General features: G+C 32.4%; 1 protein-coding gene across 1 annotated transcript in view; it reads right to left on the bottom strand.

The window, feature by feature from the left end:
* The window catches only part of LOC134725741 (leucine-rich repeat serine/threonine-protein kinase 2-like), a 95,909-nt gene that overhangs the window by 13,384 nt on the left and 69,877 nt on the right, over positions 1 to 12,648 (bottom strand). The window contains exons 49-61 of the mRNA XM_063589796.1: positions 11,847 to 11,929; positions 10,897 to 11,024; positions 10,571 to 10,680; positions 9,708 to 9,781; positions 9,217 to 9,280; positions 6,246 to 6,311; positions 5,864 to 6,031; positions 4,529 to 4,627; positions 3,933 to 4,058; positions 3,230 to 3,337; positions 2,728 to 2,832; positions 1,802 to 1,903; positions 1,113 to 1,217 (exon numbers count right to left, since the gene is read on the bottom strand). Coding sequence (XP_063445866.1) covers positions 1,113 to 1,217; positions 1,802 to 1,903; positions 2,728 to 2,832; positions 3,230 to 3,337; positions 3,933 to 4,058; positions 4,529 to 4,627; positions 5,864 to 6,031; positions 6,246 to 6,311; positions 9,217 to 9,280; positions 9,708 to 9,781; positions 10,571 to 10,680; positions 10,897 to 11,024; positions 11,847 to 11,929 — 1,338 coding nt within the window. The remainder of the gene's footprint in view (positions 1 to 1,112; positions 1,218 to 1,801; positions 1,904 to 2,727; positions 2,833 to 3,229; positions 3,338 to 3,932; positions 4,059 to 4,528; positions 4,628 to 5,863; positions 6,032 to 6,245; positions 6,312 to 9,216; positions 9,281 to 9,707; positions 9,782 to 10,570; positions 10,681 to 10,896; positions 11,025 to 11,846; positions 11,930 to 12,648) is intronic.

The raw sequence follows: 12,648 nt of genomic DNA on the forward strand, positions 1-12,648 counted from the left end.
CAGAGGAACCATGCCAGGCAGACATGTACAGCTAACAATTCTTTCATACAACAAATACAGTTGACCTATTGCTTATAAATAAACAGACCAAAACATACATACTTAACACTTAGTAATGAACCGTAAAAATGAAGGTCACGGTAAAATAAAACCTGCACGACTGACTTTTAGATCATAAAATATTTCTATACACTAAATATAGTTGACCTATTGCATATAGTATTAAAAAAATAGACCAAAACTCAAAAACTTAATTTTGACAACTGAACTATGAAAATGAGGTACAGGTCAGATGACACCTGTCAGCTTTGACATGTACAGCTTACAATCATTCCATACACCAAATATAGTTGACCTATTTCATAAAGTATAAGAAAAACAGACCAAAACACAAAAACTTAACTATAACCACTGAACCATGAAAATGAGGTCAAGGTCAGATAACACCTGCCAGTTGGACATGTACATCTTACAGTCCTGCCAATACACTGAATATACTAGACCCATTGCTTATAGTATCTGACCACCAAAACTTAACCTTGATCACTGATCCATGAAATGAGGTTGAGGTCACGCGAAAAACTGTCTGACAGGCATGAAGACCTTGCAAGGTATGCACATACCAAATATAGTTATGTTATTACTTATAATAAGAGAGAGTTTAACATTACAAAAAATCTTAACTTTTTTTTCAAGTAGTCACTGAACCATGAAAATGAGGTCAAGGACATTTGACATATGACTGACGGAAAGTTTGTAACATGAGACATCTAATATACAAAGTATGAAGCATCCAGGTCTTCCACCTTCTAAAATATAAAGCTTTTAAGAAGTTTGCTAACACCGCCGTCGGATCACTATCCCTATGTCGCGCTTGCTGCAACTATAGTTGCAGGCTCGACAAAAACTGTCATGAATGCAACAGGTGTCCCTAGTGAAACAAGAACTACTACCCATGCAGCACCTCAGTTAATCACCTGGTATTTAGTGGTGTTTTTTTAATGGGGGTTTCTGGACTGTTGTACATCTTTACATCTCCTTTTCTTAACAATAGTTTTGTTTCCCCTTCATATTCTTTTTTTTTACTAGGAATGAATATATTTTGTACTAGCCTTTGTTTCCATTAATGTTTGTAGCTGCAGATCAAGACGAGATAGCTGAACACATTCACTATTGCCACTTGCAGCCCATAGACATACTTTGCCTTCATCTAATTTCTACAATATAATAATAACTTGAAGTTTTATAATTTCATGTGAATCAATAAACACTGAGGTCCTATAGATTAACAAAGGGACTTCTCAAAAATGAAACAGATTTTCTTTATCATGGGGATATCAAATTATGAAACTTTTTTGTAGGAGACTTTCTTTGGGGGATATGTTTTGGAGAAAGGTTTAATGTAGGTCATAAACTTTTGAGCATGATTTTTGTGATCAGACCCAGGAATCAACCAATCAAAATACTGGATTTGGTGTTTTGAGCACAAATTTTGTACTCTTGAGTCATAAACATTTGGAGTTCAATTATCATACTCAAGACTCTGAATTCAACCTATCAAAATCCTGGATTTTGTGTTATGTACCTGCACTATAAGATATTCAACACTAAGTCTACTAACCTGGACAGTAAGACACTCTACACTAAGTCTACTAACCTGGACAGTAAGACACTCTACACTAAGTCTACTAACCTGGACAGTAAGACACTCTACACTAAGTCTACTAACCTGGACAGTAAGACACTCTACACTAAGTCTACTAACCTGTACAGTAAGACACTCTACACTAAGTCTACTAACCTGGACAGTAAGACACTCTACACTAAGTCCTTTAGTTACTGGAACTCTCTGTTTTAGATTTAAAACTTCTGGATCTCTAAGTCTTTCACAGATTGCTGAAGACTGAAAAAAAAAAATTCTTATAACTAAATGTGTTATATTCTTTAATTTTGTACAGCTGCTTGCTCTCATAAATGAGCAGAAAACTAGTTTGAATGATATTAAATGTTTAAAATAATAAATTTGAGCATGGTTCTGCAAAACACTGTAGTCAAATGGGACTGCTGAAAAAGTGTAATGGTGAGGGCTAGAAACTCAAGTCCATTAATCAGTCAAATGTTGATTTTAATTGTGTTCATTTGTTTTTAGATGCTATTTCTGTTGTTAGAAACTCCTGCCTGTTTGTAAGGTTTTACTGCCAAAAAACCAATTGAATTCCTTCAATCAGTACAGTACTGGGAAACAGCATTCAAAAAGTTTTGCTTTGGATAATTATCATCATTTTGTCATGAAGTAGCTTCAGTTCAACTATTAGTAAAATTCAATGAAGGTTTGACAGAGTTATCAATGTCTAACAAGTGAAACTGTGAGCTACTGATCACTGATGATACCACTGCCGCAATTTAGTGGATAATTACAAAAGTGTAAAAATATGCAAGTGTTCAGTAAACAGGAAGTTGTTGAGGGATGAATCTGAAAACTCAGTAAAGCTGACTTGTATAAAGCCTGAAACCAAATTTCAGAAATCCTTGTATTGTAGTTTCTTGAGAAAAATGTGACAAACTATTCATGGGACATGTGGACTTACAGATGGATAGACAGGCAAAACAGTATACCCCCTCCTTTTTTTAAAGCAGGTGTATAAAAAAACTTTGACATATTGAACATAAATGACATGTTGAAAATCCTAAAGGTAAAAACAAACATCTGAAAATGTAAATTCTTACTTCTGGTCTTTGGTCTGGTCCTGGATGAAGACAATCCAACAACAATGCCTGCATACCTGGCCATGGAGGAACTTCCTTCTCTGTAATTGGATGAATTGACTGACCCTGAAATAATTAACATCATAGTTATGATTTACAGTAATGCATATTTGTCACTGTAGTGCTTCAAAGTGATGCTGAATTCTTTATGAAAGTGATCACAAAACTGAGCTTTTACCTGTCAAAATTTTTCAATTACTGTGAATTTATTTACCAGTATTTTCGCGCGAACCAAACTTTGTGGAATGAGAAAACATAATTTCGAGGCTATTTGATTTCATGGTTTTGCCAAGCTTACAGAAAATTTGTATTTTGTTGAACCTTTGATTATGTAGTTCCTCTATAAACATGAAATGCACAAAATAGTTATTCCATGAGGTATATTGAATCCACAGAATATTTTGAGCAAATACAGTTTGACTTTAAATGTAGGTTATAAATTTTCCATGAAGAAATAGATTACCTCAGCTATGGCTTTGTCCATTTCACCTTTACATTCAAATTCACTGAATGGATGTTTACCATTGGTCAATAAAGAATAAAGTGTAATACCATATGAGAAAACATCAGCCTGTCAAAAAACAATATCAAAATTACCACATTCTGACATTTCAAATTTTACTTTTTCATTTTTATTCATAGCAAATTTACTTTTTCATTTTTATTCATAGCAAATTTAAAAACAAATTCCAAAAGGCTACAAAGAAATTTTATCGACAAGTGCCCATAATAAAATATTGTATCTGCTTTGTCAATTTTAATTTGATTTTCATTTTGAAAGTTTATGTCTTCTTCAAATATCACTTATACTTAACAACACATTCAAAGATCCATGAAAATGAGGTCAAGGTCAGATAATCACTCACTAGGTTTTGTGAGTAACACCCATCAAGTAGCCAGTACTAAACAGTCAATTATTGTGTGCTTTTATTTATACATTTTGTTTTTAAATTTCCAGTTCCTAAATCATGAAATTCTACAACAGTCATTGCACAACTGGCAAAGTTGATCTTATTATTCAGTTTAGAGAGTTTTGCTTTTATGCTCTCAATATTCACATTTTTCACTTTTATTTTCCTATGTAAAGACAGTAAATCTTGAAACATTTGTGTTGTCAAAGACATCTGTTTACCAAAAGACATTGATAAGTATAATGTTGTCTTTACCTTAAATGAGTAAGTTTCCCCTCTGATCACTTCAGGAGCTCTGTAGGCCAGTGTACCCTCTTGTAACATCAGTCCATCTAACATAGAAAATCTAGATATTCCATAGTCAGATATCTTAGCATTGATCTACAATTAAATATACTACATAAGTGAACTCAAAAGTAATGTATCAAACAAATTTTAAATATTTGTAAGAAAAAAAACAATTTTAAGAACAATAGGAAATAACAAATTGTTGATACAGAGATATGTCTCGCCTGTGTATAATTTTTATAGTAAAATACAAATAGCAATACTTTCACTTCCAGGTCAGGTGGGTGAGGAAACATTAGCATACATATTCATGAAAATGAATGCACCATGTTAATGTGTAATATATAAACTTGCTTTGTATTGACATCCTGGGTCAGAAACTTATAGTGCAAATCCAAGCGAGAGGAACACAGACATGTCATTTTAAAAGTATCAATACTTGTTAGGGATTTGAACCCATAACCTTCCACAATCAGATAAAGCACAATTCATTGAGAAATCAGGGGGATTAATAATTTACTATTGCACTTTTCAGGTAACTATAAAACAAACATTATACTCACTAAAGATTTAGGGTCTTTACTGAAGATCAGAACATTATCTGGCTTCATATCTCTGTACACTATCATCATCTGATGGAGGTAAGACAAACCTTCTGCAACCTGTAAAAAATGTCCAAAATGGGATGAAGCTTATATAGGAATCTCATGCTCAGAAATTATTTTTAATGGGAACAAGTAAACTGCGAGCTACTGCTCACTGATGATACCCCCGCCGCAAGTGGATAATATTAATAATGTAAAAATATGCAAGTGTCTAGCTGACTTAGATAAACTCTGAAACCAAATTTCAGAAATCCTTGTATTGTAGTTCCTGAGAAAAATGTGACGAAAATTTTCAACTTGGCTATCATGTGTAAAATCATACAAGTGTTCGGTAAACATGAAGTTGTCAAGTCATCAATCTGAAAACGCATCACGCGGTATAGCTGACTTAGATAAACCCTGAAACCAAATTTCAGAAATCCTTGTATTGTAGTTCCTGAGAAAAATGTGACGAAAATTTTCAACTTGGCTATCATGTGTAAAATCATACAAGTGTTCGGTAAACAGGAAGTTGTCAAGTGATCAATCTGAAAACGCATCACACGGTATAGCTGACTTAGATAAACCCTGAAACCAAATTTCAGAAATCCTTGTATTATAGTTCCTGAGAAAAATGTGACGAAAATTTTCAACTTGGCTATCATGTGTAAAATCGTACAAGTGTTCGGTAAACAGGAAGTTGTCAAGTGATCAATCTGAAAACGCATCACACGGTATAGCTGAATTAGATAAACCTTGAAACCAAATTTCAGAAATCCTTGTATTGTAGTTACTGAGAAAAATGTGACGAAAATTTTCAACTTGGCTATCATGTGTAAAATCATTCAAGTGTTACGTAAACAGGAAGTTGTCAACTGATCAATCTGAAAACGCATCACACGGTAAAGCTGACTTAGATAAACCCTGAAACCAAATTTCAGAAATCCTTGTATTGAAGTTCCTGAGAAAAATGTGACGAAAGTTTCATGGGACGGACTGACTGACGGACTGATGGACGGACTGATGGACGGATAGACAGACAGAGGTAAAACAGTATACCCCCCCTTTTTTAAAGCGGGTTTAAAAGCGAGGGTATAATGATGAGATTGTGAGAGTATGGCAATAACAAGAGCTCACATACTGATATCTGGTACATATATTTGTATGTAGCTCTCCTCAAAATTGAAATAATTAATCTCACATTTTTATTCATTCTTCAAACATCACAATAATAAATGCCCGCCATGATATCTGATATTCAATACCAAAGAAAGAAAGAAAATAGGAATAGTATAATTATTACAACTGACTTACTTGCAATGCAATTTTATGTTGCATTATTTGTTGCAATTTGCCCTCCTGTTTCAGAACTGTCCCTAAAGATAAGTGTTGAGCCAGCTCTAAGACAACCACATGTGGACTTATGCCTACAGCTAATAGTGAAACTACACTTGGATGTTTTAAACATCTTAGAACTGTTGCCTACAAATAGAATCAGAGGCTCACATAATGAAGTTTTAAAATCAGGAATGATAATAAAATTACTTCTGTCCAAAAAACTAGTTACATTTTAATTCGTTTGAATGGAAGAATAAGAACCCAAATTTGCACAAGTTAAATGAAGATTTTTTTCATATCATTTGTGGCCTAACCTGAATGTAAGCTTCAAAATTAAAAGACTGATCTTTTGTTTTACCTCTTGTCGTAACATCTTTAAGGGATGGACATCGCCAATGGCTGCAAATACTTTCACTGCAACAGGCTAAAATATAAATGTTTATAGTACAGCATTTGAAGGATTTCTATAACCAACAAGAAGACTTTGTCCAAATTAAAATGCTTACCAATAAACATGTTTTATATAGAATCACTGTCTATGAGCAGGATTAAAATCATATTGGTATTGGGTAACAATTGTTTGGGGTTGTCGGTTTGTTTTTGATTTATGAGGTTGAACATCCCTTATTGGTGTCTTTTATCTCTCTTTAAACATGTAGAGTGGGGGCACCCATATTCACCTGGGACACAATTTCATTTTATACCATTTTGGGGTGTAAAAACTTCAAAGGATGGGTGAAATGAAGAAATATGCCAGTGAATTATATTTTTATAACAAACATGATTATTTCTTAAACTGAGAAAAAATTTCAGCAATTACAACACAGGACCAACCCCATAGAAAATATCACTGGTATTCCAGTGGAAACCAGTGGTATACCATTGGAATCCAGTGGTATACCACTGGACAACACTGGAATGTCTTATTCCAGTGGTATTCCAGTGGAGTTACCATTGAAATTCCAGTGAAAAGATGCATTCCACTGGAATTTTGAATAAATATTACCAGTGGAAAAAAAAATCAGTGGAATACCACCGGACTATCAAAAGGAAAAAAAATATCTTATTTTAAATGTACATATAATTAAGTTATAATTGAACAAACAATATAATATATAACAAACAACATGCCCTTTTTAAATTTATATAATTTAAGTAAATCTATATGAATTATAAACATAAATACTGATACAATGCATAGATCCCAAATGACATATGTACATTTCTAATTACAAAATAAAAAAATACAAAATTAACGTGTAATAATTGAACAAACAATATATATAAGGCCTAAAACCAGAGGCTTCATGGAGCCTGGAGCCGCACACCTGGTAACCTGTAAATGGTTATTCCTTGAAATCGGATACCAGCCGGTATTGTTGTATTTAAATAATTATATCATTATAACTCATTCTTGAAAAATGGGCCTTGTCATCTGAAATGATTTAAAATTACTGTTTCATTTGTATAACTGTAACCTACAAATTGTTCATCAATAAAATTCAATCAGGTCACCTAATATTCCGAGGCTGTAATATCTGTTCACCTGTCAATTTCGATTGATAACTCTCCTTTTTCATTGCGTTATGACAAGGTGTAACATTTATAACTTACAGCACACCTATAAATGAGTTTCATAGGTACCGTTTCGACCCTTTAGAGTAGAACATTTTATCTAATTATTCATGAAATATCATAAATGTATGGTGTTTTTATTTTTTTATTCCTGCAAAATAAAAAAAATAAAATAAGATGAAATAGAAGTTGTAGCTGTATTTTAAGATAGATATTATATACAAAACTAAAATTTAAAAAGGAAAACGTATATTTTAATGAAAGTGAAATACATTTTCAAAACATTCTCAAACACCCATATTAAGGGGAAGTAACTCTTGTGATTTTAAATTTCTACAAACCGGCAAACCCCGCAAATCGGCTGTTTCCGTAGTCCAACGGTCGACCGGTTTTGAGAAGTTCACTGAAATACCATTACAGGGACGAATCAACTTCGGGCCGATATTATATGGGACGAGATTGACACCTTGACTTAAACGCACTTGCAAATATGACGTCATATGATTACGCTGGATAACAAAAATGGAGAATCCAAACGCAGATGTTTTCAGATAAGTATTTGATTTAACATATAATGATTATGAAATACAATTTGTTGAGGCAATATAAAACATTTAGGATTTTAATCTGAGCAAAACATCAGAAAGTTTAGGCAGACAATAAATTAATGAAGAATGATAAATTGATATATTGTTGTCACATTCATAACAGACATATCGTAATCTGACATGTAAATGGTACATGGGTATATATGATAATCTGATATGTAGAAATTAAATTGTGTGAATAATATTCATCGTAAATTAACTTGGTGAAACGTTAATAATAATTTAAGTCGCCAGTTTTATCTTCAAGGGTTAAAAGGGGGGGGTACTAAATTTGAGTTTAACTTAAACTTCCAATGCAATTTAAGATGCATAATGCTGTTTCTATTGAATGTATTGCCTCATACAATCATTACCTCTTGAACAATTGATTCTTTGTGGATATTTTTGTACTTTTAGGGGATTAAATATGAGCTGCCAGCAATGATATGAAACAGATTTTATGCAGACTCCATTTTAATACCTTTATTCAGCAATTATAGTTGGAAGTACAGAGACAGCAAGTTTTGAATTACAGAAAGGAAGAGAAGTTTATATATCACACATAATTTTTATATTAGTTAATCAGTTTGTGGATTTACCAGTGATAATTCCAGTGGAATCTACTGAAATTCCACTGATTTACCAGTGAAGATTCCAGTAGATCAGTGGAATGCCAGAGAAAATACCACTGGAATTCCACTGGAACTTGTTGCATTCCACTGGAGTTACCACTGGTAAATCAGTGGAATTCCAGTAGATCAGTGGAATGCCAGACATTTTTTACCGCTGGATTCCACTGGAATTCCACTGGAATCCAGTGGTTAATCCACTGATTTTGCCAGTGGCTTTCCAGTGGAATTCCACTGGAATTTTGTCATCTTTTTCTATGGGGAATAAACACAACAATTTTCGGCTGATTTCTAAATGAAAAACACGATTTCAAAGAAGCATTTCTAAGTAATTCTTTGACTTGAAATTTCAATCACTCTTTAGTCTCACTTTTAAGATGATTATTTCAAACAAACAAAAAAGGTCCTGCCACCCCTCATCTTAATGTAACTATTTTTTTTATTTTTTTTGTATTCCTATGTGTGTCTTAATGTATTTTTCATTAATGGATGTAAAAAGATACCCAATATTTAAGACTACATATGTGACATCACCCACCTGAGATTTGTAAGTAGCTCTATATACAGCACCATAACCTCCATCTCCAAGCTTTTTTTCTTCACTGAAAAAAAAGTTGTGTATTGGCTTCTGTGCAAAATAATAATTCCTCCACCCTTGTAAACATTTTTAAGCTATTCACAAAATTCGGAAATACTTAATTTACAAAATGTTCATGAAACCTGTAAAGATTTTATATATAATTTTCATAGTTTTTTTTTATTGTGTTGATTGTGTTAATTTCAAATGTGCCAGCTCACAAGGTACCATTCTGCAGGGAGATATGTCTTCCTTTATGGACATATGTTTTATCTGACCCAATTGTAACCATTAAAGCTGCTCCTAAAAAGTAATTGCTTCATGGAGAGACAATACATACAAGGACTGGTTTAATCTGGTATAGCAATAAACAGTTTATTTTACTTTAACTTTGTGTGTATACCAAATAAGATAATCCATAACTATCACTGATAGGTTTACATAAATATTACCATTCTACAAAATCAAATTGTGAATTGTCCATAATAAGGTCAGGATTCAGATCCATGAGAACAAGTTCTGGTGCCTGAAAAAATAACATTTTCACTGTACTGGATTAGGACTACTTAAAAGTATGCACAAAATACCATCTTCCTCTTCATACTGAAGTTTTGAAACAATGGCCCCAAATTCAAGAAAATATTCCAGAATTTAATTGTCTGACAAAAGGTTATTATAAATATCTAGTCACTTTTATTTTGCGGTCAAATTAAATCAATTCTGGCAAAAACTTGTTAATTTTCAGTTTTTGCAAGAGAAGTTAAATCTTTCCCAAGAACTAGCTCCTCTTTGCCTGGCCATTTAAATTTTTGAAATGCATCTGTCTTATTGTAAAATTACAATAGATATTATTATACTTCACGTTAAAATGCCATATTTTGATTGGCTGAGACGAGGGTGTCAATTTACTCTATCACATGGCTGAGCGGGTGACAATTTTTTTTAATGTTACCCTCTCGTCTAGACCAATCAGAAATCGATTATTCAAAGAACAATGAAGTTGTTTTTTCCGAATACCCGTAACGTTGTTATGAACGTGACGTCATAGAAAATACCTTTAAAATAAAATTAATCTGCAAAGCCAATAATGATAGGACATTCAGTATAATAAATTAAATAACACATAGCTGAGGGTGATAGAGCAGATTTGAACCCCTTGAAAAGGCATTGTCAACCTTGGCTTCGCCGCGGTTGACAATGTTTTCTCGGGGTACCAATCTGCTCTATCACCCTCTCAGCTATGTGTTATTTATATATTGTTCTCTGTGGAGTTAACTCAAGAAAGTTCTTTAGAGAATCAATTACAATAACTTACCAATGCTGCTATCTTGACCATACCATCATGTACATCACAATACACTGATGTTCCTTCATTCTCTGTTTTGTGAAGCAGATCATCTAATCTAAACAGCTTCAGATTTTGTCCTTTAAGTATAAAATATGATTTCTTAATCATTAATATAATTGTTATCATATAACAAACCGTAAATAGGTGCTTCTGTTGTCATAATGAGTCAATGGTATAAGTCTACAGATTGCTTGAAAGCAATCGTATCCCAAAAATCTGATTTATAAAGAGACCAGACTGACAGATGCACAGATGCAAAGTATTCTTGTAACTATTCAGTTTACAGTATATACCTGTACAATCAACACATGGTACCAGTTTCTCTAGTAATTCTCTCCCAAGGTAAGGGTCCACAGTGGTCAGTCCAGGGTACCATTCTTCTATCAAAGCATCTAAATGGTCAACCAACAGTCCAAGTAACCTATCAGATAAAATGAAAATTTAAATTTGCTTAGAGTTTTGATGGTATAAGATAAGAAATTTAAATAGGAAAATATGCTTAAAGGTAACCAAAACTGTATGATAATGTTAATTTCTAAGTATGTAAGAATTGCAGTAAAAACCTTCATTTTTAAGACTGACTTCTTACTTTCCTTTTATATTTCTACATGAAAAATCCACTTGTTATTGGTTTCATAAGTACATAATTTTACAAGCTTGATCAAAATCAGAATTATTTTTTTTTACTGTCTGTCATAAAATGTTTGGAAGAGAAAAAGATGGTAAAATGTATTTGGAAATAATGTCAATCAAAAAAAATAAATCTTCCAGACAACAAGAATCTAATTTTGGATGTAATGCGTCTTCTGATTGGCTGAAGTTGTTTTGTTTATCAGCACATAGACATAATTCTGTCATGTGACTGTGACGTCATTAACGTTTTTCATCATTTACTATGGTTTAAATTGGAATTAAGAATTAAATTATAAGTAATTACTGTAATATTTTTGCTGCCTGTTTCAAATAACATAAAAAATGTGGTGCACACTTTAAATAACCAGCGTAATTTGGTGTGCACCACATTTTTTATATTATTTCTTCATAGACAGAAAAAATATTACAATTATTCCTTAAATGTTTTTGGATAACCTTTGTACAGTATGTTTGAGAAAAATTGAAGTGTCTGAACAATATGTAAATTGAAAAATTGCAAAAGTCTATGTTTATTTACTGTGTTTTACTAGACTTGTGCAATTGAGGACTTTTCTATCAGGTTTTTAGAAATATATCTAAATCTAGTTACCCTGCTCCATTAGATGTATTGGGAACTGTCACATGGATTTCTTCTTTTTCATTACTATGGAATTCTACCAAGTAGAAGGCATTCTAAAACATAAAATAATAATATTTGTTTTAATGCAATATATCAACATACATCACTATCATAGAATTCAACTTAATATCCCCATCTTGATGGACAGCAATTCTGACCTATTTTTTATACTGCACTGCCTCGGAATAGAATTATTCAAACTCTCCTTTCTGAAAGGAAGTCTGCATTAGAACAAAATTTAACCTCATTCTAATATAAATAAATTTGGTGTTTTTACCGTCTTCTGATTGGTTAAAATTATTAGTTTTATTTTCAATGTTGTCAATTTTGATGGTGACACGCCCACTCTGACGTTGAGTATTCATACGCCAACATGTGTGTACGCTTGTTATTGTTAATATAAATAATATAAAAAGTTATTTGAGCCTTATTTTTGATAGAAATTTATTTATAATGAATGGCAATGATTTATTTTGATTTTATTGAACCATAAAACTAATTTTTGACTCTTCACATTTTACATAATCCGCTTCGCGGATTATTCAATGTGAAGAGTCAAAAATTAGTTTTATGGTTCAATAAAATCAAAAATAATAATAGCCATTCATTAAGAATCTATAATTGTACAAAATGGTCAATTTTGGAACACTTTTTTCATAACCTGAAGTGTATTTTACCTTTATCTAAATGCAAATTTGTAAAACAGTTCAATACTGAGCACCATATTTAAGGTGGTATGGGTGTCTTTCACCATCTTGGATTGTAAAAAACA

Source organism: Mytilus trossulus, chromosome 1 (genome assembly GCF_036588685.1).
Source record: "Mytilus trossulus isolate FHL-02 chromosome 1, PNRI_Mtr1.1.1.hap1, whole genome shotgun sequence".
In the NCBI taxonomy this organism is placed as follows: domain Eukaryota; kingdom Metazoa; phylum Mollusca; class Bivalvia; order Mytilida; family Mytilidae; genus Mytilus; species Mytilus trossulus.